Raw genomic sequence first — 24,916 nt, forward strand, 5'->3', positions numbered from 1 at the left:
CAAATCAATAAAATATATTATTTAATCACATATAAATAACAGAGTAACAAAACCATTTTAAATAATTAACGTGAATTTAATTTCTTATACTTTATTTATGTCCGAAGAATATCACAAATATTAAATTTCTTTTTATCGTTCTTTATATTTCTACTTTAATTTTATAAGGATTATTTTAAATTAAATCAATAATCAAAAAATCTTTTTCCGAAATATCATAATCTATGGCATTTCGCTATTTCCTTGAATGGCAAGTTTTATTCAACTGACAGTTGAAATATAAAAAAGTTACCGGATTTCAAACGGTTTTGAAACGGTGACCGGCGTATATTTGTGTGCGAGTACTGTGAGTTCGACTGCTTTTTGGCAAGATTCCCTCGGGCGCGTTACATAAAATGAACGTCGCACTGCATGCAGTACAAAAAGTTAAAAATAGATTTTCAGAGTGAGTTGCGTGTTCCGACATTTTTGTTTTCATGTGACATACATACCGCGTTAGTTCTCTTATTACGTTTTAGAAATCTAAGTGAAACGCTCTGAAATCAGATACTGTAAACATTGAACTGATTTTTTTGTTTGTCTCACCGCAGATAGACGCGTGAAGATAAAGTGTATTAGAAGCGGTGACGCAGTGGTACAACGGTCAAATTTGGATATATGAGAGTGATTGTTATAATTGATTAGAATGGCTCAAATAGAGCCTATGGACATAGACGCTATAGAAAGTGACTTCGACAATAAAGAGAACACATTCCATCACAACAATGTGTTGTCAAGGACACCTTGCACTGAGAAAGGCTACGAGGAGTTGGATGTATCTGAGCTGAACATGAAGCTGAGGTATTCAGTCACCCCGGCGTCCTCTCCAATGTCCAAGAGCCTCACTGGGCCATGTTTGGACAACAGGAACTGCAATCCAGGTGACGATTATCTCAATAACACAGTGGGTACTGAAAATGGTAGTCTAACACGATCATTGAATTCAACTTTAACCAAAACAGAGAGTGTGACTAAATCTAAGGTTCTGCCTTTACAAACACTCTCGGCAGATCCATTTGTTGACAGCAACAGAAACTCTTCTATGCGAAGGCTGATTGAACCAGATAACAACGTTATAATATCCGTTAACAACAACAATGATGAGAACTTATCATTACCAAGCACATCTTCATCTGTCACAAATACTCCTGAAGCAACAACACCAACGAAAGATATCTCAAAGCCCGAGGGTTCCCCAATAATGAGAGGCTTGAAGAGTGTCCTGAGCATGTTTCGGCCTTCACAAAGTCCTATACCACCTGCTGATGATAAAACACTAAAGCCGGACATTCTTAGTCCAGTAGAGTCGCAATTACCAACGAGCCATTCCACCGAGTCTGAAGTAGTGACCGTTCTAGCATCAACACCGGTTGCTGCTAATAAGCAAAAAGATACCTCAAGAAGAAGCAGTCCTCTTAAAGAAAGTGTTGTGTTTAATGATGATTTAGAAAGAGAACTGCAGTGGAAAGATGAAACAACAATTATTTTTAAGCAAGAAAAGATTCCGGTTCACAAATTGTTTTTCCAAAATCCAATCACACCTGAAGTGAAGAATACTGGAGAACATCTGAACAACACTGTGGAATATATGGATATATCGTGCAATGAATCTGTCATGGCAGACAGAACTATGGCAGATATTGAGCCGAGTGTACCGGTTAAAATTGATGGGGCACTCGCAGTAGAGTCTGATAATGAGTTTTTGGATTGTGAAACTACATTTACTAAAAACGAATCTCTTACATCGGATTACAAAGAAACAGAAATGGCAAACAAAACTGAAGTCATTAACAATGTAACCGTGGACTTACTGAAGACTACTGAAATTAAGGAAATAACTGAATCTGAAAGTAGAAATGTTGCAAATACTATTGAGAATATGAAAACAGAAGGTATTTCTGAAGAAATTTCTGAACAATCAGTAACTGATATTATTGCTAGATCTTTAGTAGAAAACTCTAGTATAATTATTGAAGCCACAATGGGTATGTTGAAAAGTGAAACTAATAATCAAGCAATCAGTAATGATGAACAAAGTACATTCTTGGCTCGAGAACAAAATGTTAATTTGCAAAGTGAAACTCCGGTCACAAGTCCTGAACAGCCTGTAGAGCTCACTACTGATGGTAAGATTATTGATAATAATGAAAAAATTATTAATGTTATTAACACAGATGCATCTGCAGCAGATAATAAAATTGATGATCTAAATATGGACAGGACCTTTGAATGTAAGGAAAGTTCAAATGAGATCAAAATAATGAGTACTGAATTAGATTCTGAAAGTATAATTGGCAATGTTGGCAATTTGCCTGACGTTTGTACAGTAAAATTAAATGATACTGAATATTCAAAAGTCATACTATCTGAACAGTCTATTGAATTGAAAGATAATGTTGTATCAGATATTGTAGATAATGATAGGGATATTAATGTGAAAAATACTATATATAATTCTGTAAGCCCCGATATGGTTATAAAAGAGGAAATACATGACCCAAATAATTCCTTGGAAAGTCATGAAATGCAACAGACACCTAATAATTTAGACACTACACAAGTCCTACAGCATGAGGCAAATCCAGATTTATTAAAAACTAACAGTGCTAATCCGGTAATTGTAGATAGTGAAATATCTATAGATGATAAGAATTTAAGTGGAATTGTTCATAATTCTATTATTCATCTAAGTAGTACAGTGGAGAATTTACCTGTCACAGATACAATGAACATTGAAAATGTAATTTCTACCAAAATTACAGAATCTGGATTGCATATAGAACCAAATGTTTTAAATATTGATGTAGATCGTAACCAGGTAAACAACACTAAATTTAATGCAACAAATCATGAAAATATTGAAGACACAACAGAAGTGAATAAAGAAAATTTGAATATAAATACAAATGGTAGTCTTGAATTTCAATTAAATGTTACACAAAACTCACATATTGAATCTAATATTACAATCAGCAATGTTGTATTGAGAGACAATGACCGTGAGCTTTCTGAGCTCAGTATTGGTAATGATATGATGATTAGAAAATCGCCTTCAGAAATTCCATTACCAGATGAAGATGATATTGAACAAGCCTTTACAGAACCTAATAATGTATGTGCAGATCCTGGCATAGCACAAGATGTAACATTCGAAGTATGTGATAGTAACATGACAGTGGACCTTGAAAGTACTAATAAATCAGCGGCTGATATTACCATGGCCATGGATGATATTGGAAATGTAGCGCAAAGTCTTAAAACTGAAGTAGATGATAGTCGTCCAATAAATATAACTATTGAACATAATATTGAACATAATATAACTATTGAACATAATATTGAAAATGCTGAGGACATGGCAATTAAAGATTTACAGTTAAATGATAGCCAAATTTGTAATACTGTTGCTCACTTTGACACAAACCTACATGGCATTAAAACAGAATCATGTAGTGATGAAATAAGTTATACGCATACTGAAAATTTAGCACATTCCGACATTGATTCCAAGATTGCAACGTCTAATATTCACGTTGAAAACACTTTCGATAATAAATGTCAAGAAGGTTTTGAGGCTAATATAGATGGGCAAGATACGAAAAACATTGAAAACAGTTGTGACACTACCAAGATACTGACAGATAATGAAGACTTTAAAGAAAAAGTTCTATGTGATGCTGAAGTAATATCTATCTTAAAAGAAGATAGTGTTGGAGAGGGATTGTTAAATACTATCAAATCTGACTGTGTAAATAGCATTGATAAGTTCGAAGATGTAACCCAAGTTAAAATAGATGATATTGTTCACCAAGAAAAGGAATTACAAGAAGTTGATGAAGAAATTATAACATCTGCAAATAACAGTCCTTACGTTTCAGTTACCGATCTGGCTTTAGACACGGAACTAAATAAAGAACCCTTAGAGAATATAGAAAATCCATTTGAAGCAAAGACAAAAATATGCTCATCGCCCCCAATTTCGCCAAAAATTGTGTCAAAAGGTTATAACTTTAATTTTGATGACATTGATGATCCATTTGCTACTAAAACAAAGATTCGAATGTCACCAACTCCTGATTCACCCAGTCAGACTTCTAATATCTTTGAAAAAGAAGTGAAAAAGCTCGAAGAAATTCCTAAAAAAGTAAACAACAGACGAAAGTCCCAACCTGAAAGGAAAAAGCCCGCACAAAAGAAAAACTTTAACAGAACATTTAATAATCAATTACCAACTAAAGAAACTGTGTCTGAAATAAATACTCACAGGCAGGCAATCAGTACACCGACAGAGGCGATATTGCCAAGTGAAGTTTTAAATAAAATTCCCGCTACATCCATAATGCAAGACATATCAGAGGTTAAAATCGAAAATCCTATAATCTCTGCAGAAGAAGTTAAAAAGGAGAATATCACCAATGACATTAAAAGTACTTCTCAAGAGGAGGTTAAGAAAGAGAATGACGATGAAAACATTTGTGAAATTGCTCCTGTGGAACAGACTTCTACAACTCGTAAAGAAGAAATGAATCAAATTGATGAAGAAATGAAATGTGCGGAACAAACTGGTGTCGTTATAAATGAAAAAAGCACTTCATCATCTGAGCAATATTTCTCCTTGGGTACATCATCAGGCGAGAGCACTACTATCATGAACCGATCCAAAAATGTTTTTAATCTACCTGAAATTGATGACATAAACTTCAACCCGTTTGCAACTAATTCGAAAATGCGTATGTCTCCACCACCTTCGCAAAATTCAACATATGTAGCAGAGGAGCCGAAGAGCACCATTAATACAACAACTACAGATACTAAGGAAAGTGACCTTACATTTGATAAAATTACCACTAAAGATTCTTCATCTAACGTTAGTAATACAACATGCTCATCAAATAATACAAACGATAAGGACACTACAGTTCGAGAAGTCCTAACAGAAGATGAAGACACCATTGAAGGTCCTTTCTTAGAAGCGGAAGACTTAAAACTCTTAGAGAAAGTGACAGATATTGATGTTGCTAGCGATATGATGAATTTCGATGAAATACCTTCTCAAGAGAAGGATGAAAATCTGGAAAACGGTGAGCTCTTTATCGATGCTGATGCATTTGAATTTCTTTTAAACCAAAACAAGAGCTCTACCGTGTTAGACAGCGGTAAAGAAAGTTTGTTTTTAAAATTCGACCCCTTATTTGCCAAAAGAGTATCTTCGGATGGCGTCCTTGCTGCGTTAAGTAAAGTACAGAAAAGACAAAGTACACCAAAGAAACTCACAAAACCTACACAAAAAGACTTCACCCATATTGACAAACCAGTAGCTGGTCCATCTACTGAGAAAGATAACTATGTTCCAGTTGAAGAGTACAATGAAGATCTATCATCAACCATGACAAAGCCAATGATGGTTGTTAATCCTGCTGTAAGTTCTATTGTTTCTCCAAGAAGATCTGCTACTCCACCTAAATTAAATCGGCGGTCTTTAACTTTCACTTCTCCTGCCATGGCTGTAATTGACAGACTTCTCTCCTTAAGTGGTAATTCTTCACATTTGGACAATAATACTTCCATTCCCCTCGTAAGTAGGGAACACTCTGAAACTGACTTGGCTATCACACAATTAAGAGAGCTGTTAGCTGAAAAAGAAATTCATGTTCACAACCTAAGATCTGAGACCAAAGAACTGAAAGATAGACTAGCAGCTTTGGAGGCTCAAGTGAGAAATTTGGAAACGGAAAGTACGGAAAGACTTACCAAAATAAACGATTTAAACGAACGCTTGTCGGAAAAGACGAAAATAAACAAAAGTATGGCAATAGTAGTAGAAGAATATGAGAGGACGATAGCTAGTTTGATAGCTGAAACCGAACAAGATAAGAGACGTAATGCGGAAGAACGGATGAGGCTGATTAAAGACAGGGACGAACAGACAGCGCACTTGACTAGTATGGAAGTGTCTTTCAGTGACTTGCATAGCAAATACGAGAAAAGTAAGCAGATAATTCTGAGCTGCAAAGCCAATGAGGACGCTTATAAGAAATCGATTAAGGAGTTCGAGGAAAATTTTACGAAGATGCAGAACAACTACGAACTGCTCAAACAACACGCAACATCGAAGTTGAACCACGCTAACCAGGAGTTGGAGAAGATGAATCGAGCGCATGAGGCGGAAGTATTGAAGTTGAACGCCATGATTAAAAGAAAGGATTTACATATAACGTCTCTGGAGGAGACGCTCACCCAGAAAACGAAGGCCAACGAGGAGCTAACCGCAATTTGCGATGAGCTCATCAATAAAGTTGGGTGAACTAATTTTAGTCCTAGTGTAAACGTGATTTTATAGTTCTCCTGTGATCTAGACTGGTGTTTCAACGCTTGTGCGCTTATCGCACGATAAGTTGCAACAAGTCAGAACTCTGCGCGTGCCAAAATAGTACCAAGACTGTAAATTGTGATAGAAATTGAAACTCATTTTAATACTAAACAAGCTGCTTTAACTGTGTGTAGTAAATTGATTGTAGTGTTAAATTCCACACCTAATTGGTATCTTACTTTCTTTTCCTGTAACTAATTTTAACGATCTAAAACTGGATTATTAAGATTATTTTATAAATACGGAACTTTAAGTATACATTTTGCATTATGCTGGACATAATCTTAATGTGTAATGGAACGATTAAGAGTGTGTAAGAGCTTATCGAATTCATCACATTTAATTTATATAGTATTTCTTATGTATGACTTCCCAAAATCACAAATCCATAACTTCTATACTCATTTTAATTGCCATTTCATATCAAATATGACGCCTATTTTATAAGAAATTATAAGTTAATTTTAATTCAATTGTTGTAATAATGTGTTTTCGTGTTATTATTGACATATGAAGAAATTAGGTATATAGTTATATTTTTTCATCGTCTTATATAATTAAATTCAACATATTATATTTTTGGACACTTTATCAAATATTTTAGAAATTAGATCCAAGAGTAATTTGGTAAAGACACATGATGTTGGTAATATTAATATTACATTGTGAATGTTAAATCACCTACTTGCAATACTCTATTAAACTGAATCTGTTGAGGTCACCATTGTTCTTATATTTTGGTATTGTAAATGGGCCTTTTATTGGATAATGTGTATTTCAATACAGATTAAAGTAATTTATTCAACAAATTAAATGAAATTGTATCGTATGTAGGCATAACTACGTTCATAGGAAGAGTTATTTTATTACAATTTGTACTCTAACCTGAGGATATTTGCCTTATTTAGATTTGAATGTTAGATGTGTCTGTGTATCATAAAATATATTTTTTGAATGTCATTTTCGATTTGCATGCGACTTAATTGCAAGATTAAGTATTTTTAGAAAGTCTATATTCCGCGCTCGATTCTGAAAATGTTTTAAAATCTCATTAATATAACTTTACCAGTATTTTTGTTATTTGTATTGTGACAGTAGAATATTGTTTAAAATATTTCTAGAATCTGAGGTAACTCAAAAATGCATGTGTTGTATTCAAATTGTATAAAATTGTCCATTCCCAATATAGTCAACCTAAATGCTCGTGTACAAATGTATTAGTGGATATCAAATACGTAATGGTTGTGTACATTGATTTTTGCACGCGAAAGTGTGATAATAACCACTTATAACCAAACAACCGAAAATAAGTGAGCAAAATTTAAATTTTAAATTGTACTGCAATTAGTACTAACTACGTCCAGCAGCTTCGTCCATTAGAAGTGAAGCAGAAAGTGTAAAAATGATAAATAGATGGAATTTGTAAACTATTGTAGTTTTCAAGATGTTGTCTAGGTATCGGCTTATATGTGAAGTTGTGTTACGATTAGGACGTTTTAATTCTACGAAAAGACTAAGTGACCTTTTCGATACCTCGAATAAAGGAGATCAAGTATGTTGTAATTTTTAATATTTTTTTATCTTAAAACTTCAGAATTGTAGATCTCATAGGGCTTTTATCAAAAGATATTATTAATGTACAGACGTCAATTATAATTTTATAAAGCTAAGAAGTTCTTTACAATTTCGCGTGCAAGAATTTGGTACACAATTATAAGCGAGTCCTATTTGTAGCACATGTTTTAGCGCACGGGTTGTTAAATCTACTATTTTTGTAAAATACGATATAAACTGACATTATTTTAGTTATTAAAGTTATTGATTTTTAACCAGGTATTTTTATTACATTCTTTTTTCTAATTCAAAAATTTCATACGCATAATCATATGCCATACTACATATGGACATACAATCTAAAAATATTTCGAAACAGCCTATCTTGAGGCGAAATTGAAACGAAGAAGTTAAATAGTTTAATGTCATATACACAGTTCTATCCTTACAGCTGCAATGTATGAACTAGCTGTTATGCAGTGTGCTCTGGGCTAATCCTTACCTCAAAGTAGAATTCTAAGTAACTTGTGAAGGGGTCGAGTGTGACCGACTAGGTAATACTATCTATATTAGAACTGAAAAATGAGCTGCAAATTAATTAATGATTATGTTATTGCTGTAATTACTTGCCAGTTATCAGTTTCCTCCGCACATTCCCGTCACAACAATAATATTGTGAATATGTGTATAGTTAAAGGTACTTAGTAAAACTATTGCTAAGTATGTATTATTCTTATGTATGCTTTCTATATTTAAGTAGTAGTACTTAATTTTTACCACCGACTTAACTTATTCTCCTGTTATAAATATTGTATAACAGATGTTAAGACAAAGGTATAAAAAGATATATTTTATTCTTAAATCTTCTCTATTTTATGACTACAGTTTTAGTGTTTTTTTTTACTTTGTCTTTTTAACGACGTGGCGTATGATATCGACGTGACTGCTCCGGGTTCGATGCTCCGCGGGAAGAAAACGTTTGTTTATTCGACGTTTATTTCTGTCTGGGACCGCATGGACGCATGGTTTAGGCATAAGGTTTGTCGACGTAGGAAAGTGGTAAATTTTTCAAAATAGCCTCATGAGAAACTGACATATTTGTTTCATATTTGACGTGATATTTCAATGATCACCATAATGCGTTTCTTTTGCGTTAAGAACGACGTTGAATAGTTTTTGTGTTCCTGTTCTGAAGCTGGGTGTGACACGCCCGACAGAATCATTACAATTTTTATTTGTTTATACATACTAATACATATAGAGATAAATGCTGACAGCTGTAATCCTGGCCTAGATGATACCCGCTGCTCCCATTCAGATATTTATCTCCACGCAATTAAGAAGACAAACGCAGTATTGTTTTTTAAAGTACCTACGCATTTAATTATATATTCTTAAGTTATAAATATCAGTTTATGCGTAAATTGATCTTATTGGCAAAGCGAAGCGTAAGGGCGTAATTAATTAAAATGTAATAAAGTAGACGTATAACAAAAGTGATTGTTCAAATATTACGATGTATAAATAATATGTCATGTTTGATAGTATCGAATCATGCGTGTTAAGTTTCAGCCCCGCCGCGAATCTAGTGAAGCATGATGGACAAGAACAATCACCAATTAACATTCACAATAGTGTTATTTTATTATGGGTCGCCCGAGTGTACATATTAAGATCGCAGAGCTCTTCGTGGACCCACAGAGACACCAATAATACTTCTATTCCATAAAATATGTATAAAATTGTTGAACAGCTGTAACGCACCTGGAATGTCTAAAGTTAACAACGCATGCATTTTATTACTACCGCTGAGGACTGACTGAAAGTCATGTTTCCTTTCCATGAACCCGTCAATCCAGTGAACAGTTTGTTGTCGTGTCTTTGTGAAGTGACTATATTTCGTATAAATAAATATGCTTTGTATTGATATTTGATTAAATATATAATAAACTGGGATAGTTAAAGTGGCAATAGGTTATTAAATGAGTGTGTACTATGTTTTTTTTAAAAGTTGTACTCAATATTTCTATTACAAGGCAGTAATAGGTGTAGCAGTGGTGTCCGCGTAGTGATGCCGCGAAGAGTTCCACTAATTTTAAATGTAACGGATTGATGCTGATATATGCTCGTTTATACTACTACAAACTATAGTATTACTTCCTTTTAAAATATCTGTCGTTTTCCATAATTATTTTTACTGTATATAAGAAATTGCTGTAATTTTTTAGCAAGTACGTGGGCGATTACACGATTTAGTAATTCTCAGAGCAGGATTACTGGCTTCCATAATACATGCACTATCCCGCGCAAGGCCAATATCATTGAATTAGTGAAGACCTACGCGTCATTGTCACAAAACTACTTATATGTTACTTACATATAGGACTATATTGAGTACGTGTATCGTACTAAATAGGTGGTGACTATAACAGAACAACTTATAGATTTGTAGAGACAGTGTGCAATGATATGTATGTGACACCGAGCATGATCTCTGAGTGTAGGTTAATATAAAATACCGACGAGGAACACTTTTTTATATGGCTATGTCTGGCTGTAATATCGAAAGTCTAATAAAGAGGTCGCCAGCTGATAAGCTGTGGGACTGTAACGAACACGCTTCATAAGCTTATAATCCCTATTACCTATGCTCGCATCGTTTACGCGCGCAGGTGTCGTGCCATGCGGTACCAGGAATTCAAATTTCCAAAAAAATATCGTCCGAGAGCCACTTGCAGTCGCCACTCCGTGTGAGCGAGCGCTCAGCGCGTTGCCATGACAACCAACGACAAACACTGTCAAACGTTCACAGACACTGAGGACTTTCGAGGAATGTACGACGAGAGTGTCACAGTTGTAAACGCTAGGGAAATTGACAGTCCCAGCTCGGAAGAGGGCGAGGACATGGCGAAGTTCAACCCCCCAGCGCGACACACCGCGAGACATGATTTTGATTCGGACAGCGAGAGCGACTCCAGCCCCGATAAGTTTACTGCCGACATCTCTGAAGAAGAGGTATGGGTCTTAATAGCGATGTCCATCTTAACAACCTTTGTGATAATACTAATCTATCAAAAACTGATATTAGCATACTGATATAGCATAAACTAGAGCATTTTAAGCTACGAGTAAACTGATTACCTACTTAAGTTGCTATCGGTATGTTTTTCAGTGTTAGATGAAATTATGTTCCTGTCAAATCAAATCTCTCCCGAGTAGTTTATAAAATTTTGTATAATATTCACTTATGCAACTATATTATGTATCTTCGAATAATCGCTCGTTGTATTTGACCTACATTCTTGTAAAACGAACTGGGGAGACCATGCAACAATATTGATTACACACAACTCTAATGAAGTGTTCAGATTGTTTTTTTTTATGAAATATAAGTAGCGAACGATTTCTACCACCTGATAGTTTTGTACGTCTGATGACGACTGATTCCCATAGAAGTCTATGTTCAATACCAGGTAGGTTTTTACGTTTAGTAGAGATAACAAATGTGTCGCTGAGAAATAAGGACTTTCAAATTTGCGCATTACACAATTACACAGCGGCTAATTTGAATGCGTCCTTCAAATGAAATTCATCGTATACCGCGTCTTGCGCTACATTTCTAAGCAGAACACAGTAGCAAAGTTAACAGCTACATTGGTCGACATTGTTATATTTTTAAAGCTATTAATTTTCAGTCTCCTGATAGGAAGCCGAAATCACCAGACAATGATCGGGAGACTAGAGAGTCACGGCCAGCGAACGAGGGCGGTGACCGAGGCAGACAGTCAAGCAAACGACACGATTCCTCAAATTCTGGTAAAAATTGTCAATAACGTCGTACGATATTGAAGTAGAAAATACGCTTGCAATCAAACTGATGATAAGTGATCAGTGCCGGCCATTAGGACAATACCTGAAATCGCTGAAGCTTTGCTAGTTATGTGGGCCAATACTGTTATATAGCAGTGGTGCCTATGGAAGTAAACGTCGAAATATATTACGATTCTGGGTTATACTTAATCGGGAGTACCAGTTTTATGTTTGATTGTTTACATTTTCAGTTTTACAAACTTTATTATTCTGTCCCAAACTGATGTTTGAAAAAGCACGCACTATCTAAAAAGCTTTCTCGCGTATATTGATGTTGTTCAAATGAAAGACATAGTACTTAATAAGAATGGGATCTTTATAAATAAAAAAATAAGTAGTGCGAAATATTTGCAGAAACGGACAGCGGTGATGTTGGCTTGGAAAGACCAGAGCCGTTGCTGGGCAGTGGACGAAAGCGCGGCGGTGGTGTGGTCATCCCTGCGGAGGGAGCGTACGATCCCAAACAGTTCCAAGACCTGAAAGTTCCGCCGGAGATGGAAAACATATTCCAGTACATTATGAAGTGAGAGGTTTTACAATTACTTTACACAAACAGACCACTAGGGGTCTATTAGTTAGTTAGTTTAGTGGACTATAGCGGTGTAGGGGCGGTCCACCCCGGGCCCCAGGTTCAGGGGGCTCCCAAACACTTGCTATTTGCTAAAAAAAGGTCGCCGAACACATCACCATCTCTGAAATACGTATTTGTTGGCGAATAAGTCTAAGAGACATTTGTAATTTTGTTAAATCAAATCAACTTTAAAAACTGCCTTCATTCAACTTTCCGCACCGGGTTTCCGAGGCCCTTAGTCCGCCACTGAAACAAACACTCTCCATTAAATATACTATTTGTGTTATCGCACATTAATTGCCCTATGCGCTACTTAAGTAGCAAGCGGCGAAGTTAAGACAACTTGAAGTGTCGTGTTACAAACTAGTCCGTATCAAGTTTGTCGACCTCTTTATTGCATAATTACTTCAATGCCAAGGGTTCATGTCCCAGTTCAGGATTCAGTTCATTCGTTTATATTTTAACGTTAATATTGTTATAGCAATAGATTGACACTTAACTCTGATAAGGCTTACGCTAAGAGACTTACAGGATAAAAAGAAAAAACGTTCAATTTTCCTTGATTTTTATCTAACAAAAAGTTTTTTGTGTCTGTAAAATGTCTCCCGTATCTTCAGTCAGGAGGAAAACCTTATTCCGTGAAGAGAAATCAAGTCATTAATTACATACCTACTTACTTTAATAAGTTTCTAGTTTTATAAGTGCGAACCAATGTTTAAAAATGTGTCTGATGGTCCTTGCAAACATGGCAATTTGTATGTCGGCGATTCGCATGTTGGCGAATGCATCGCGCGTTCAAAAGTACGTACGAGTACCTGCGACAGGACACGTTTTTGGTCATTGCATCGAACTTCGTAAAAGCAGCTAAATCGTCGATCATCTAATCTGAAAAGGGAATTTTCTTTGGATATTCGAATGCTACGATGTGAAAAGTGATCGTTCCCCATTGTAGGTATACTCCGCAGAAGATCGACATCGAACTGCGCCTGCAGCCGTTCGTGCCGGAGTACATGCCCGCGGTGGGCGACACGGACGCCTTCCTCAAGGTCAGCACGCCGGCGTGCGGCGCGCGAGGACTCCCGCTGGCCGACGCGGCGCTGGACCACATTGATAACTTGGGTAAGGGGTAGCCTATATCGATTTTTAACAATGTGTAACGACTGTGTGTGGCAGTGCAACTTCTTCGGTATACATATAGATTTTTTTATAATATAGGAGTAGGACGAGCATGCAGTCCATCTGGTTGTAAGTGGCTACTGTCGCCCATGGACACCTGTCATCAATCCCAGATAGGATTAGATATTCCTACCTGTGGTCAAACATAGATGCGCCGCTACCTCTGAAGACTAGGCTGAAACGCCTCAGAAAAGCATGTCTCCCTTACTACACCCTTTGAACCAGAAAGCAGTAGTGCTGCAAGACTGCTGTTATTATGTTAGACAGAACTATTACTAGCAGTGATGCAACAGGAGTCGAACCACAAAGGGTTTTACCACCTTCAAAACTACCTTCTACTTCTCTTTATATTTTAAAATTGCGACCTTATAAGCCCTTCCGAAATCATAGGGTTCTATCTCACCTACAGTTGTGTGCATACAAATAATACCTTTTTATCAGGGTTGACAGTGTTGGACGAGCCGTCAGCGGAACAAAGCGACTCTGCACTTCTGCACCTGCAGCTCAGAGCCATATCGAAGACCAGTAGCGCCAAGTCTACTGTGGTACGTTTTATATTTAGTTGCAAAAAGAAGTGACTCAATATTAAATTAACAGTGCTTTTGTTTCAAAATTCCTGTTACAAAAATTATTAAATGAATTGTCGTTTTTGTAATATTATGTTGTTATGTGTTAATTACCTGTTTATAGCTAACAAGAAAGATAGATGACGCTGAAAAAAATCCGAAGGCTATTGAAAGGTGGATCAAGGATGTCAGTGAACTGCATATGTCCAAACCGGCGCCGACAGTTACTTATACTAGGTATGTTGTACTTATAGATGTAACCCTTTTTCCATATCTTAATGTCCAACGACATCCCATGACTATGTTGGCCGCGAGTTTCGTAACATCATTGGTGGAGCCCTGCAGAGCACATTTCTATAGTGCAGAGTTATGGGAATCTTCCAATGAGATACAATCAGTTGAGTGCTTAAGAATAAAATATCCAGAAATTAAAGGAAACAGAATTAACATTCGTCTCTTATAAATTCAAATCCATACGCGTAACTCTTCATCAATTATGGATTAGTGTTGAAAAGTATAACTATTTTGATTTGTACCCTCAGCAAAATGCCCGACATCGACAGCCTGATGGAGGAATGGCCGGAATCAATCGAGGAGACACTAAACGATGTGGGCTTCCCGCCGCCGACGCTGGACTGCAGCCTGTCGGACTACGTGGCGCTGGTGTGCGCGGCCTTCGACATCCCGCTCGCCAGTGGCGCCCTCAACGACAAGATACAAGCGCTACATCTGCTGTTTAGCCTGTACTCTGCTGTTAAGAACTCGCAGCTGTACGCTGAGAGGCAGAAGGAGAAAGGGGGATAGAGGGAAGAACTATTGTTTATTAAGTAAAGTTACCAAGTATTTCAAATTTATTTTATTCCTATTTTCATCGAGTTTTCTGATCGCAATGCTGGATTGCAGTCTGTGCGATTGCGCGGCGTTCAACATCCAACTCGCTTGTGGCGCCCTCAACAATAAGATACAAGCGCTACATCTGCTGTTTACCCTATACTGTGCTTTTAAGAATTCGCAGTTATATGCTGAGAGCCAGATGGAGAAAGGGATTTAGAGGGATTGGTTTTGTTGTCTGTTAAGTAAAATAGTCTGTTTAGATTGTTTTATTAATTTTTTTAATGTCTGTTAAGAGCAAACTGGAATATTATGAATAAGGATCTAGGTAGGCCGATTTGTACTGATTTGACATGCACGTTTCGGTCTCCGTTCAGACAGATATTTAGATAATGAATTTAGGATTTAGCCCGCCTGGATGGATGTTTTATTACTTGTATTTGATATCTATGGACCAAGAAATCCTAGAGTCTCAATGTAATATATTGAGTCAATGCAGTTATAGTCACACCACGTTCGTTATTTAGGAAATTATTTTGTAAAGCATTGCGAGTATAAAACAACTAATTCTTGACAGAAAATTACTAATATAAGGTTTACGAAATGAAAAAAATATTACAGATTTTGGCGTACATCTTTATTCACAAATTTCATTACAATAATCTAGACAAAAATATACAATTTCGATCATTGCTTTAATAATAAATTATAATATATAATTACATAAATATATTTAATAATACTAGCCTCATAGGAAACGGGTTGTTTAATATCTAAATGTCGACTTGTACATTACATTTGTTCAGTGTGGACAAACGTAAGGCAACCTGCACAAGTGGAAATATTATTTGACTGCAAAGAAATTATAGCATTAGGCAAACAATTGTTAAAACAGTGTCAGTTAACAAATAAAAATAAAGTTTTCTATTTCGTAGCAATAAATTACTATTGATTTCGTGGTCATGGATGTAAGAAAGGCGCCTGAATGTAATATGGGCATAAAAATAGTGTCTAATTAGCTAGTTGTATTGCTATCGCCACTAGTATTGCCTGTAATCCTACATATGGAAAACAAGGGAAAACTGCTTCATTTCTCACGTGGCATTTATTTTACCACGTGCAATCTAGACCTAAAGATACTTTAATAATAATATATTGCGCATATGGATAACCCAGACAGAATTAAACACGTTTACGTAGTGAAAGAATACAACAAAAAAATAAAACGTGTATTTTCAGCAGTGAATATGGCAGTTTTTTCGAGATTAGATACAACTTAAAAATTAAATAATTCTTCACAAATATAGTTCACATCATTTATTGGTTATGGGTAATTTGTTATATAGGAGTATTATTGACTGTAAAAAATATATCGTCAATAAATTGCTTCGAGCCCAATTATTGATCAATACATAGTGAATGTTGCACGTGTGCGGCACACCTGATGAGTAAAATGATCTAGTAAAATGCAGCACAAACTTATATGCTGTATTATTACAAGGAGTCAGATTAAGGGCGCTTTTCATATCACGCATGTTTACGCTCGCACGTGCGTTTCACCCGCATGAGTACCATGTTTGGCCTATCATTTCATATGCAGACGATTCGCGACGAGACCGCAGTGAGTTAACTCATGCGTGTTTAGAGACACGTGTGACAGGAAAGCTGCTAGCTGTATTCACTACGCGATCCGACCCGTGCGTATGTATGGGACAATAGGATGCAAGCAGGATGCGTGCGGGCGTAAACAGGCGCGACAAGAAAAACATAAATACACAAATGGGCCAGCTACTTCACTTCAGAGTGAAATAATCATAGACTAAAATAGTAGACTGCTAATTGATGCTTATAAGGATATTATATTAGTTATAACAGGATAGGATTTCATAAAAACTACGTGGATTCACCATTTATGGGGGATAGGATTCAATTATAAATTTTCGTGGTTCGACTGTGACGGTACAATCGTCATACCTATTTTCTGCATAGTAATAGCAGTATTAAACGAAATCATATTCTAGTTTGAAGGGTGGAGCATAGCAGGAATACTGATACGACACATTTCAAATTTGTCCTCAAGGGCGACAATGTGTCTGTAATCGTCTTTGGATTATTATCCTTTTAGGGGATTTTTCAGATGTCCATGGATAATAGGAGATATTGGCTGCAAGTTCTGCAAATCAATAATATTCGTAAGCATGACTTTACAATAACACCTATTTGACTGATGCGTACGCGCACACGACAGTGAGATCTAAATGCTTACAATACGTTTCTAATTTGGAAGACTATTAGCTCGTCCTAATTAGCAAGCAATTGTATTATTAATTATAAATATAATAATAATCTTTTTTTTTACGAGATTGGAGTAGAAAATTACAATGCAGTCCCTCTGATGGTTATATAGAATAGGTTCTACTTGAAGCTTATTACTGATGCCTTGTCATTCTTGTGGGCTATGATAATCGCCTCATACGTACTGCTCTGAGGACTAAGTTGCAGTTGTTACCATTACCACACCCTTCAAACCAGAAACTACCACCGCTTAAAGCTGCTTTTATAGGACTGGTATAGCTGTGGTGTCAGAGTCTACTAGATTCAATTACAAAGTGTTCTGTAACCTTTAGGCCCCGTTAATGTTGACAGACATTGAACGTGTCAGACACAGTACGTAGCAGACAAAATAACTTTTCTCTATATGTATATTTTTATAATATAAAAGTAAACGGGCATGCAATCCACCTAATAGTTAATGGCTTCTGCCATCCGTGGACATCTGCAATCAACCCCAGAAAATATTATATTACTATCTGAGGTTGACTACAGATACGTTGTTACCCCTGAGAATCAAGTATGAACCCTTGAAACTACGACACAGCAACGCGTAACGCTTATGAGGCAGGAATAGATATGGTACCCCAAAGGATTCTACCACCCCCAAAATTAAATATACCTCTTATTTAATTTTGGGGGTGGTAGAATGTAATATCTAAATCTAATATTTTGACAACCATGGTCCTTGCCTGCCCGGCTGTGTTACGTCACGTCAATACACATTGTATACGAGAATACTTTTTGTCTGACACGTCACGCGTCTGATACGCTCTATGTTTGTAAATTAAATTTTTAAACTGTAGTCATGTTAATTAGCTTGCTAATCAGGACGAAGTCATATGCATACTGATAAAGTAAACATTAGAATAATGAATATAACAAAACAAATATATTTATTCGTTTTATTATATACACTATACTGAAGCAAATATCGACTTTATTAGTATACATATAGTACATAATATATACAGTGGACTATTTATACATATATTGTAAATATACAAAAACGCTAAATTAAGTGTAAATAAATTTTTAAACATAAAAAACGGAAGCATATAAATATAACATTTAAATTTAATTTGCCAAAGATATTGTACATGTCTAGACTTGGTTCGAATTGAAAAGAAACAAAGAATAATTTACACAGTTTTTATATAATTTTCAAAGTTAGGATAGGAGAATTGCACCCTCAACCTCACTTAAATAAAATATCTTCTTCAACATAATTCAGCACATGAGTTTGTTTAAAAAAATCTTATTATCATAAAACGCACACATGCGCTCATTTCGGTGTAAATATACAGCGCTTGCGCACGCTGTCACACACATATTCGTAAAAAAACTTCTTCTTCTTTTTGTTTTTGCACAAATCTTAACATATACATTATCTTTGGATCACATAATATTAATATACATTTATTTTTATGTAGGTATTTATAGGAATTATCGACATTAACTGGACATATCTACGCAATGACTTAACTCGCATCTGACTAAACTGGCACACGATGAAACGTAAGTCGACTAATCTTATTAAGGAATAAGTTAATTATAATTAGTTAATTAGAGAACAATTTTGAATAACCGTACATTAATAGTAGTATTGCTTATAAGACTTAATAATTAAGAAGTACAGTTGTATGCATAAATTTGTGAATTATTTTAGATTTTTATAAGCAGCATTGGCCACTTAACAATATGGGTGACTGGGTATCTATATATTCCATTATGTCATTATTTAATTGCACTAAAAATTAATTATTTATATCATAAGGGATTTCTCACAATATTAAATTTTGAGCTAACTCTAGTAAATATTTTAATTGAAATTGTGAGATGCCATTTTTAAATTACACCTCTAAATTGAGAAGTCGATTAACATCTATAAACGAGCACTGCTATTTACTTAAAAATAAATGTTAAAGATGATAAAAGCAGGTTTAATAACTTACAAATTTATGCGCATGTCTGTACTTATATACAATTACATAATGTTGATGTAAATAAATAGTAACACTATTGTATAACTTGAATTACATTTATTTAATTAGATTTAATGAGGGAGACATTATTTTAATATAATCGCACTTGGATATTGTTCAGTCGTTAATTTATTATTGTTTATGGACCAAATATAGAAATGGAAAAAGCAAGTTCATTCAAAATTTGGCACTTTTTTTTATATGACGATCTAACCTAACCTAACCACAACTATTTCTGCTTTATAACAGCAGTGTTGAGCGCTGCTGTGTTCTGGTTGGAAGCATGTGTTAAAAGTATCAGATTTTTAAATCTCTAAACTTCTGGAGTGGTATGTGTTACATATATCCGATCTCAGATCGGAGACCAAACCTATCTGGGGTTGATTACCAATGTCTATGTGGCGATTTACTGTCAGGTGGACTTTGTGCGCGTTTGCTAATTTTATTTCATAGAAATATTTAGCAATAAGGCAAACGGCCCACCTAATAAAAGTGTAGTTTTAAACAAAAACTTTTCATGGCATACCGCTACTTATTTCTGCTTTACAACATCAGTGTTAAGCGCTGCTATATTCTACTATCTGCAATTTTGAATGAACTCGCTTTAATTTTCAATTTAACTAAGAACATATTCTACTAATTTATTGCTTTACGTTTGATAACTCTACACCGATCATAACGCAACATTGTCGATAGAATTAGGCCTGTTTCAGCTACCGAAATCCGTTCAAACGTTCTAAGGTATAAAAAAGTGTAAAAACGTGCTACGCCCGTGTAAATTTATTCAATTAATGGTCAAAAACATTTTACACTTACAACTTTTCCAACTAATCCGTCTACGTACATAACAAGAAAGATTTCCAAAAAATACACCATACATTTTTTCTCACTACTTTTTTAACTACACTTACGTTTCACCGTGCACTATTTTGAATACAAGTCCATTATTTAATTGCTAAAACTAAAAAAATACATTTAAACTAATTAATTAATTATTTATTTACATATTTTTTTATACACAACAAATTCACAAGCTTTTTTTTCATATATCACAGTTTCATACTTTGCATGCACACTAAACAATTTGATAATTGAACTACTAACACGATAATTGATATTAAAAATAATTTTGAACGCTATAAAGGCAACATCACATTCTATTTTTCAAGTTATAAATCAATATCGACATATGAAACAAATAAACAAAAGATACAAAACAGTGTTAATGTGACGCAGCCTTATTATACAATTTTCAACATACTAAAGTAACATACAAACTTGTCTTTTAATTAAGATAAATACGTAACTAAATCACATAGTGTCTCACGCCTTCACGCTATATAGCATGGTATATTATGCACTTACATATACATACATTGTTTTAATGGCCTTAATAAACGCTGACTTGTCAAATGAGCGAAGATTAACAGTTGGATGTGACTGAGGCATTATCAAAGAGATCTAACATCAATCGTCCAATGGCTACTATCGCTTGGGCAACTGACGGCTTTAGCACGTAATGGTAAACCCGATTATAAAAAACTGCTGTCAAAATGCTCTGTAACTATATATTGGTTAATGCAATTGATGACGAAAGGCGTCGGCTGCTCAAGCAACTTATTGGATGAATTCAGTAGCTCAAGCGACTAGATTGTGGCTTTAGCAACTATCGGCTAAGCGCTAGTAGCCAATGGGCGATCAGCCTAAATGTTAATCCTTAACAGTAGACTGCTTTCAAAAGTATTTTTGACATATAAACAGAAAAAAAGGGAAACATATAATTATCACTTTTGAGTAATTGTTGCATGTCAATCTAGGTGTAGCGAACAAGAATTTTTTTGGGGTCAACATTTTTTAATTTTTTTTTGAAGTCATGAGTTTTTGTCATTTTAATTTTTGAGCAAAACATGATCAACAAAATCGTTTATACTCTAAAATGGGCCTCAGAACATTTTAAAATGTAATTTAATTATACCCGAAAGCGCTCTAACTTGCGACATAGAAGACGTACGAACAACATAGTCAGTTCAATATCTATCGAATTATAAATATGGGTCTTGACAATTCGAGAGCCATATTGTTATAACAGCCAAACACACATAGTTTTCACAATCACAGCATAGTTCACCACTCAACAGTTAACAACCAATGGTGGACATACCTGACGGAGGCCTTTTGCAGTAGGGCCAGGGCAAGGACCTGAACGAGCCAAGGGCCAAGGGCCAGTGAGTCTAGGCCCCCCGCTCGCTGTATCAGTGGTAGTGGAACAGGTCCAGGATGCGGCGGTTCCACTGCTGCGTCTTGAGGTCCGAGAGCGGCTCGTCGTCGTTCCGTATGCAGAAGTAGCTCTTGATAGCGCTCCGGCATATCGGACACTTGTCTAGTTTCGCTGGAATGGACAAGGAAATTATTAATATAGTTAAAAACATATCATGAAAATTATTTATCGTAATAATAATCAGAATGTTAAGATATTATCATTTTATTTTGTAAAATGAGTAGTAAAAATGTTATTTTCTGAGCGACAAATAGTTTGCCTTATATAATGTAAAAACGTTTTTAAAGTGGCGTCCACGGGACAAGAGTTGCAACCCACAAACATGCAGCTTTACACTAACCCCCCTTGAGATCCAAAAAATATTCTGACTTTTGCACCCCTAAATTTAAATTACCAATGGATTAATCAGTCTAGTCAGCTTCGATTTTAGAATATTTGTTTTCTCTCATTCCTTTGTGCATGTTTCATGCTCTGCTAAAATAGCTTTAGTAGCAAAAGAAAGCGAGGTTTCCGTAAACAAGCATTTACACATAACCGATAAATATGTTAAAACCAAACATTTCTAACAAAATGTATATTTTTTAAGTATTTTCAACCATTATTATAATATTGTCATACCATTTTAAACTATGTTAGCAAACAGTAAAACTATCATAATTACGCATTCTACTGTTCAATTGTAATCAAAATATTGCATAATCAATGTGCAATTTACATGTAAAACACAAAATTTGCATAATCGATTGTATTTGCCGATTATGTTGATTCATAATTAATCGTCTGTACTTTTTGTCATTGCTCAAACGGCGAAGGAAAATATCAGGAGTAAACCAACACGACTGAGAGTTAAAAAAAAGTTCTTAAGGTTGTGTGAAGCCTTTTTTTTGTGTTTACGAGAGGGAAACCTTCAAAAGGTACCCGACGACGTGGGAGCGACGCCGGGTTATGTGGGATTCTTACCGCACTAAAACCCCCCCGGTGGCCGCCCTCAGCGCTTTTTAGAGAACTCCGGGATCTCCGAGGGAACACAACCGGAGTCCTCTGAGCGCGATGCCCCGATCGGGCTCTGCTCTGGGGGAGCACTTTTGGCTCCTCCCAAACCGTCTGGTGTTTACGTCGGTATGCGACCACACATACCGTCGTCCTTCCCGGGGTTGCTTGCTGGACGGTTCGAGCTCCCACTCTTGCCGCCCGCAACCCCGGAAGCCCCCTTTTAGTCGCCTCTTACGACATGCAGGAGATACCGTAGCCCTATTCTGATCCCGGTACTACAGGGACAAGGTTGTGTGAAGCCTACCGATTCGCAATTTGCCAGCTCGGTATATTATACCTAAAACCCATCTCATTATGAGAGGATCCGTGCCCAGCTGTGGGAAAGCAATGGCTTGAGGATGTTTTTGCCTAGGTACATATAATATAGCCCCTGCGGCCGTTGAAATGCCTCGTGTCAGTAAGTAAGTATGTCTCTCCTACTACAGATTCAGGCGACATAATAAAGGCTGTTTTCTGTACAAAAATAATCTCGTTATTACGGAAATACAATCGCGTGATATCTACATTGAATTAGATTTCAAAATGTAATTAATAAAGCAATAATTAATAAAGTAATCACGCCTAGATTTTCTAAATACATGCACAATATGTAAAATTGACTATTCTTCGCATGTCAGTGTTGTATTTGTATCCCATGTAGGATCATCTGTGAATGTTATACAAAAGAATAATAATTTATCATTCAAGAGTTATATAGTAAGAGTATTATGATTTTGTCATATTGTAAGTTATACGTGTATAGTCCGCGTAAAACTGCTTGTCCGTTCTGAATATAGAAATGAATCGCGTCGCCATAGCAAATTGTATGACTACACCTGCTCGCTACAACTCCAGAGCGGACTAGCAGTTTGGCGATAACTATACCTATCTATGTGCGTGAAATCAATTTAATTCGATTACTTCATGGTTTTTTAAAATTGATTTAATTTAACGGAAACGTATTTGAATATTATTGAAGGTGTTAATAACAAAATCCAGGAAAAACAAAATAAATATATTAAAAATTTCACACAAATAATTGTTTCAGTTTAAATATTTAAGTGTAATTCCTATTTAATTGATATATTTAAGTGATAATTTCTTTATGTTCGTAAAAAATATCGTGAAAAAAAAAATGTTTTTTATCACGTCAATCAAATAGAAAAAAATAAGTAACAAATAAATAAAAAATATAGATGTATTTCTTTATACTTTGAAACTATAGTTCTTTGGCGGGTAAGAAAATAAACACTAGTGAACCTTGCATCACAATGACATTAAAACTGAAAAAGCGAAGGTATCAAATCATTTTGTCTATGCTAGCATAAAATTTATTAAAATAAAATTGTTTCACGCCGCACGCCGTAAACGATTTAATTTAATTTCGATCGATAAAATCATACTGATTTTAAGAAGTTTACCATTAATTTATTTTATACAATTTGCACAACTAACTTTGGCCCTAGCAAAACAAAATTATATATTTATGTAGTGTCAAAATATTATATAGAAAAATATGATATAATATGACAAAGTCTATAGATATATTGGGGCTTAACCATCATGAGAACACGTAAACAAACCAAAGTCGTAAGGGCAAACTAGTTTTGAACAATGAAGGGCAGTTCGCAAGGGTACAGGATGAATATGCATTCGTAATTACAATAAATTACCATTCAATGGTGAATAACCCAAATCTTTATTAACTACGGATTATCATGCAACTAGCGCGCTGTTCCTTAATACAGTACAATGGTTATTAAATAAAGGATGAATTAATTATTTTCTTGCTTCGTTATTCAAATCGCGAATAATATATTTGGTTGACCTGTACAAAAACTATTCGACCGGTCAATTGAGTCAAATAGGACTTGACATTATCAAATTCTTCTTACATATTTTATTAAATATTCAATGTATAATCGCATTCATTGAAATGTACTTTTCGCGGACCAAAACTCCAGTGGAAAACTGTCAGTAACTACATATATAAACGATGCTTATGCAATAAATATTTAAATGAATTGGTCTGATATATAATTGAAATAAGAACTGAAATAGACTTTGAATTTGTCATGAAATATTTTTTTTCTGCGGGAAGATCTCGAAGGTCAAATTCAGTCAAGTGGTAAGGGAGACATACTTCTTCGAGATGTTCCAGCGTAGTCCTTATTGGTAGCGGCGCATTCGTAGCCAGTTTCAGATAGGTATCCAATCTTACTTGGGATTGATTACAGACGCCAATGGGCTGCGGAAGCTGCTTACCATCAGATGGACTGATTGCTCTATGGATGGGCTCTTACATTATAAAAA

The 24,916-nt window shown here is 35.4% G+C and overlaps 3 protein-coding genes across 3 annotated transcripts in view; 2 read left to right on the top strand and 1 right to left on the bottom strand.

The window, feature by feature from the left end:
* The first annotated feature begins 275 nt into the window (after positions 1-275).
* LOC140742645 (uncharacterized) lies at positions 276-8,238 on the top strand. The gene has a single exon (XM_073073590.1). The coding sequence runs from the start codon at positions 686-688 to the stop codon at positions 6,341-6,343; it is 5,658 nt and encodes a 1,885-aa protein (XP_072929691.1). The 5' UTR covers positions 276-685; the 3' UTR covers positions 6,344-8,238.
* A 1,888-nt stretch (positions 8,239-10,126) lies between these two features.
* Positions 10,127-15,215, top strand: IFT46 (intraflagellar transport 46). The gene is made up of 7 exons (XM_073073591.1): positions 10,127-10,978; positions 11,659-11,779; positions 12,188-12,356; positions 13,357-13,523; positions 14,022-14,125; positions 14,271-14,383; positions 14,689-15,215. The coding sequence occupies exons 1-7, from the start codon at positions 10,739-10,741 to the stop codon at positions 14,948-14,950; spliced, it is 1,176 nt and encodes a 391-aa protein (XP_072929692.1). The 5' UTR covers positions 10,127-10,738; the 3' UTR covers positions 14,951-15,215.
* Positions 15,216-15,592: 377 nt separating this feature from the next.
* LOC140742651 (cell growth regulator with RING finger domain protein 1) overlaps positions 15,593-24,916 on the bottom strand; it is a 41,947-nt gene continuing 32,623 nt past the window's right edge. The window contains exon 7 of the mRNA XM_073073601.1: positions 15,593-21,682. Within this exon, the coding sequence (XP_072929702.1) occupies positions 21,546-21,682 (137 nt within the window). The 3' untranslated portion in view covers positions 15,593-21,545. The remainder of the gene's footprint in view (positions 21,683-24,916) is intronic.

Source organism: Epargyreus clarus, unplaced genomic scaffold, assembly GCF_041222505.1.
Source record: "Epargyreus clarus isolate Ecla_fem2 unplaced genomic scaffold, WU_Ecla_fem_2.2 ptg000006l, whole genome shotgun sequence".
NCBI classification, from domain to species: domain Eukaryota; kingdom Metazoa; phylum Arthropoda; class Insecta; order Lepidoptera; family Hesperiidae; genus Epargyreus; species Epargyreus clarus.

Bases quoted from the DNA above. Each gene is read 5' to 3' on its own strand.
- LOC140742645 (XM_073073590.1), top strand. From the start codon at position 686: ATGGCTCAAATAGAGCCTATGGACATAGACGCTATAGAAAGTGACTTC.
- IFT46 (XM_073073591.1), top strand. From the start codon at position 10,739: ATGACAACCAACGACAAACACTGTCAAACGTTCACAGACACTGAGGAC. The intron at 10,979-11,658 runs GTATGGGTCTTA...ATTAATTTTCAG, and splicing joins CCGACATCTCTGAAGAAGAG to TCTCCTGATAGGAAGCCGAA. The intron at 13,524-14,021 runs GTAAGGGGTAGC...CCTTTTTATCAG, and splicing joins GGACCACATTGATAACTTGG to GGTTGACAGTGTTGGACGAG.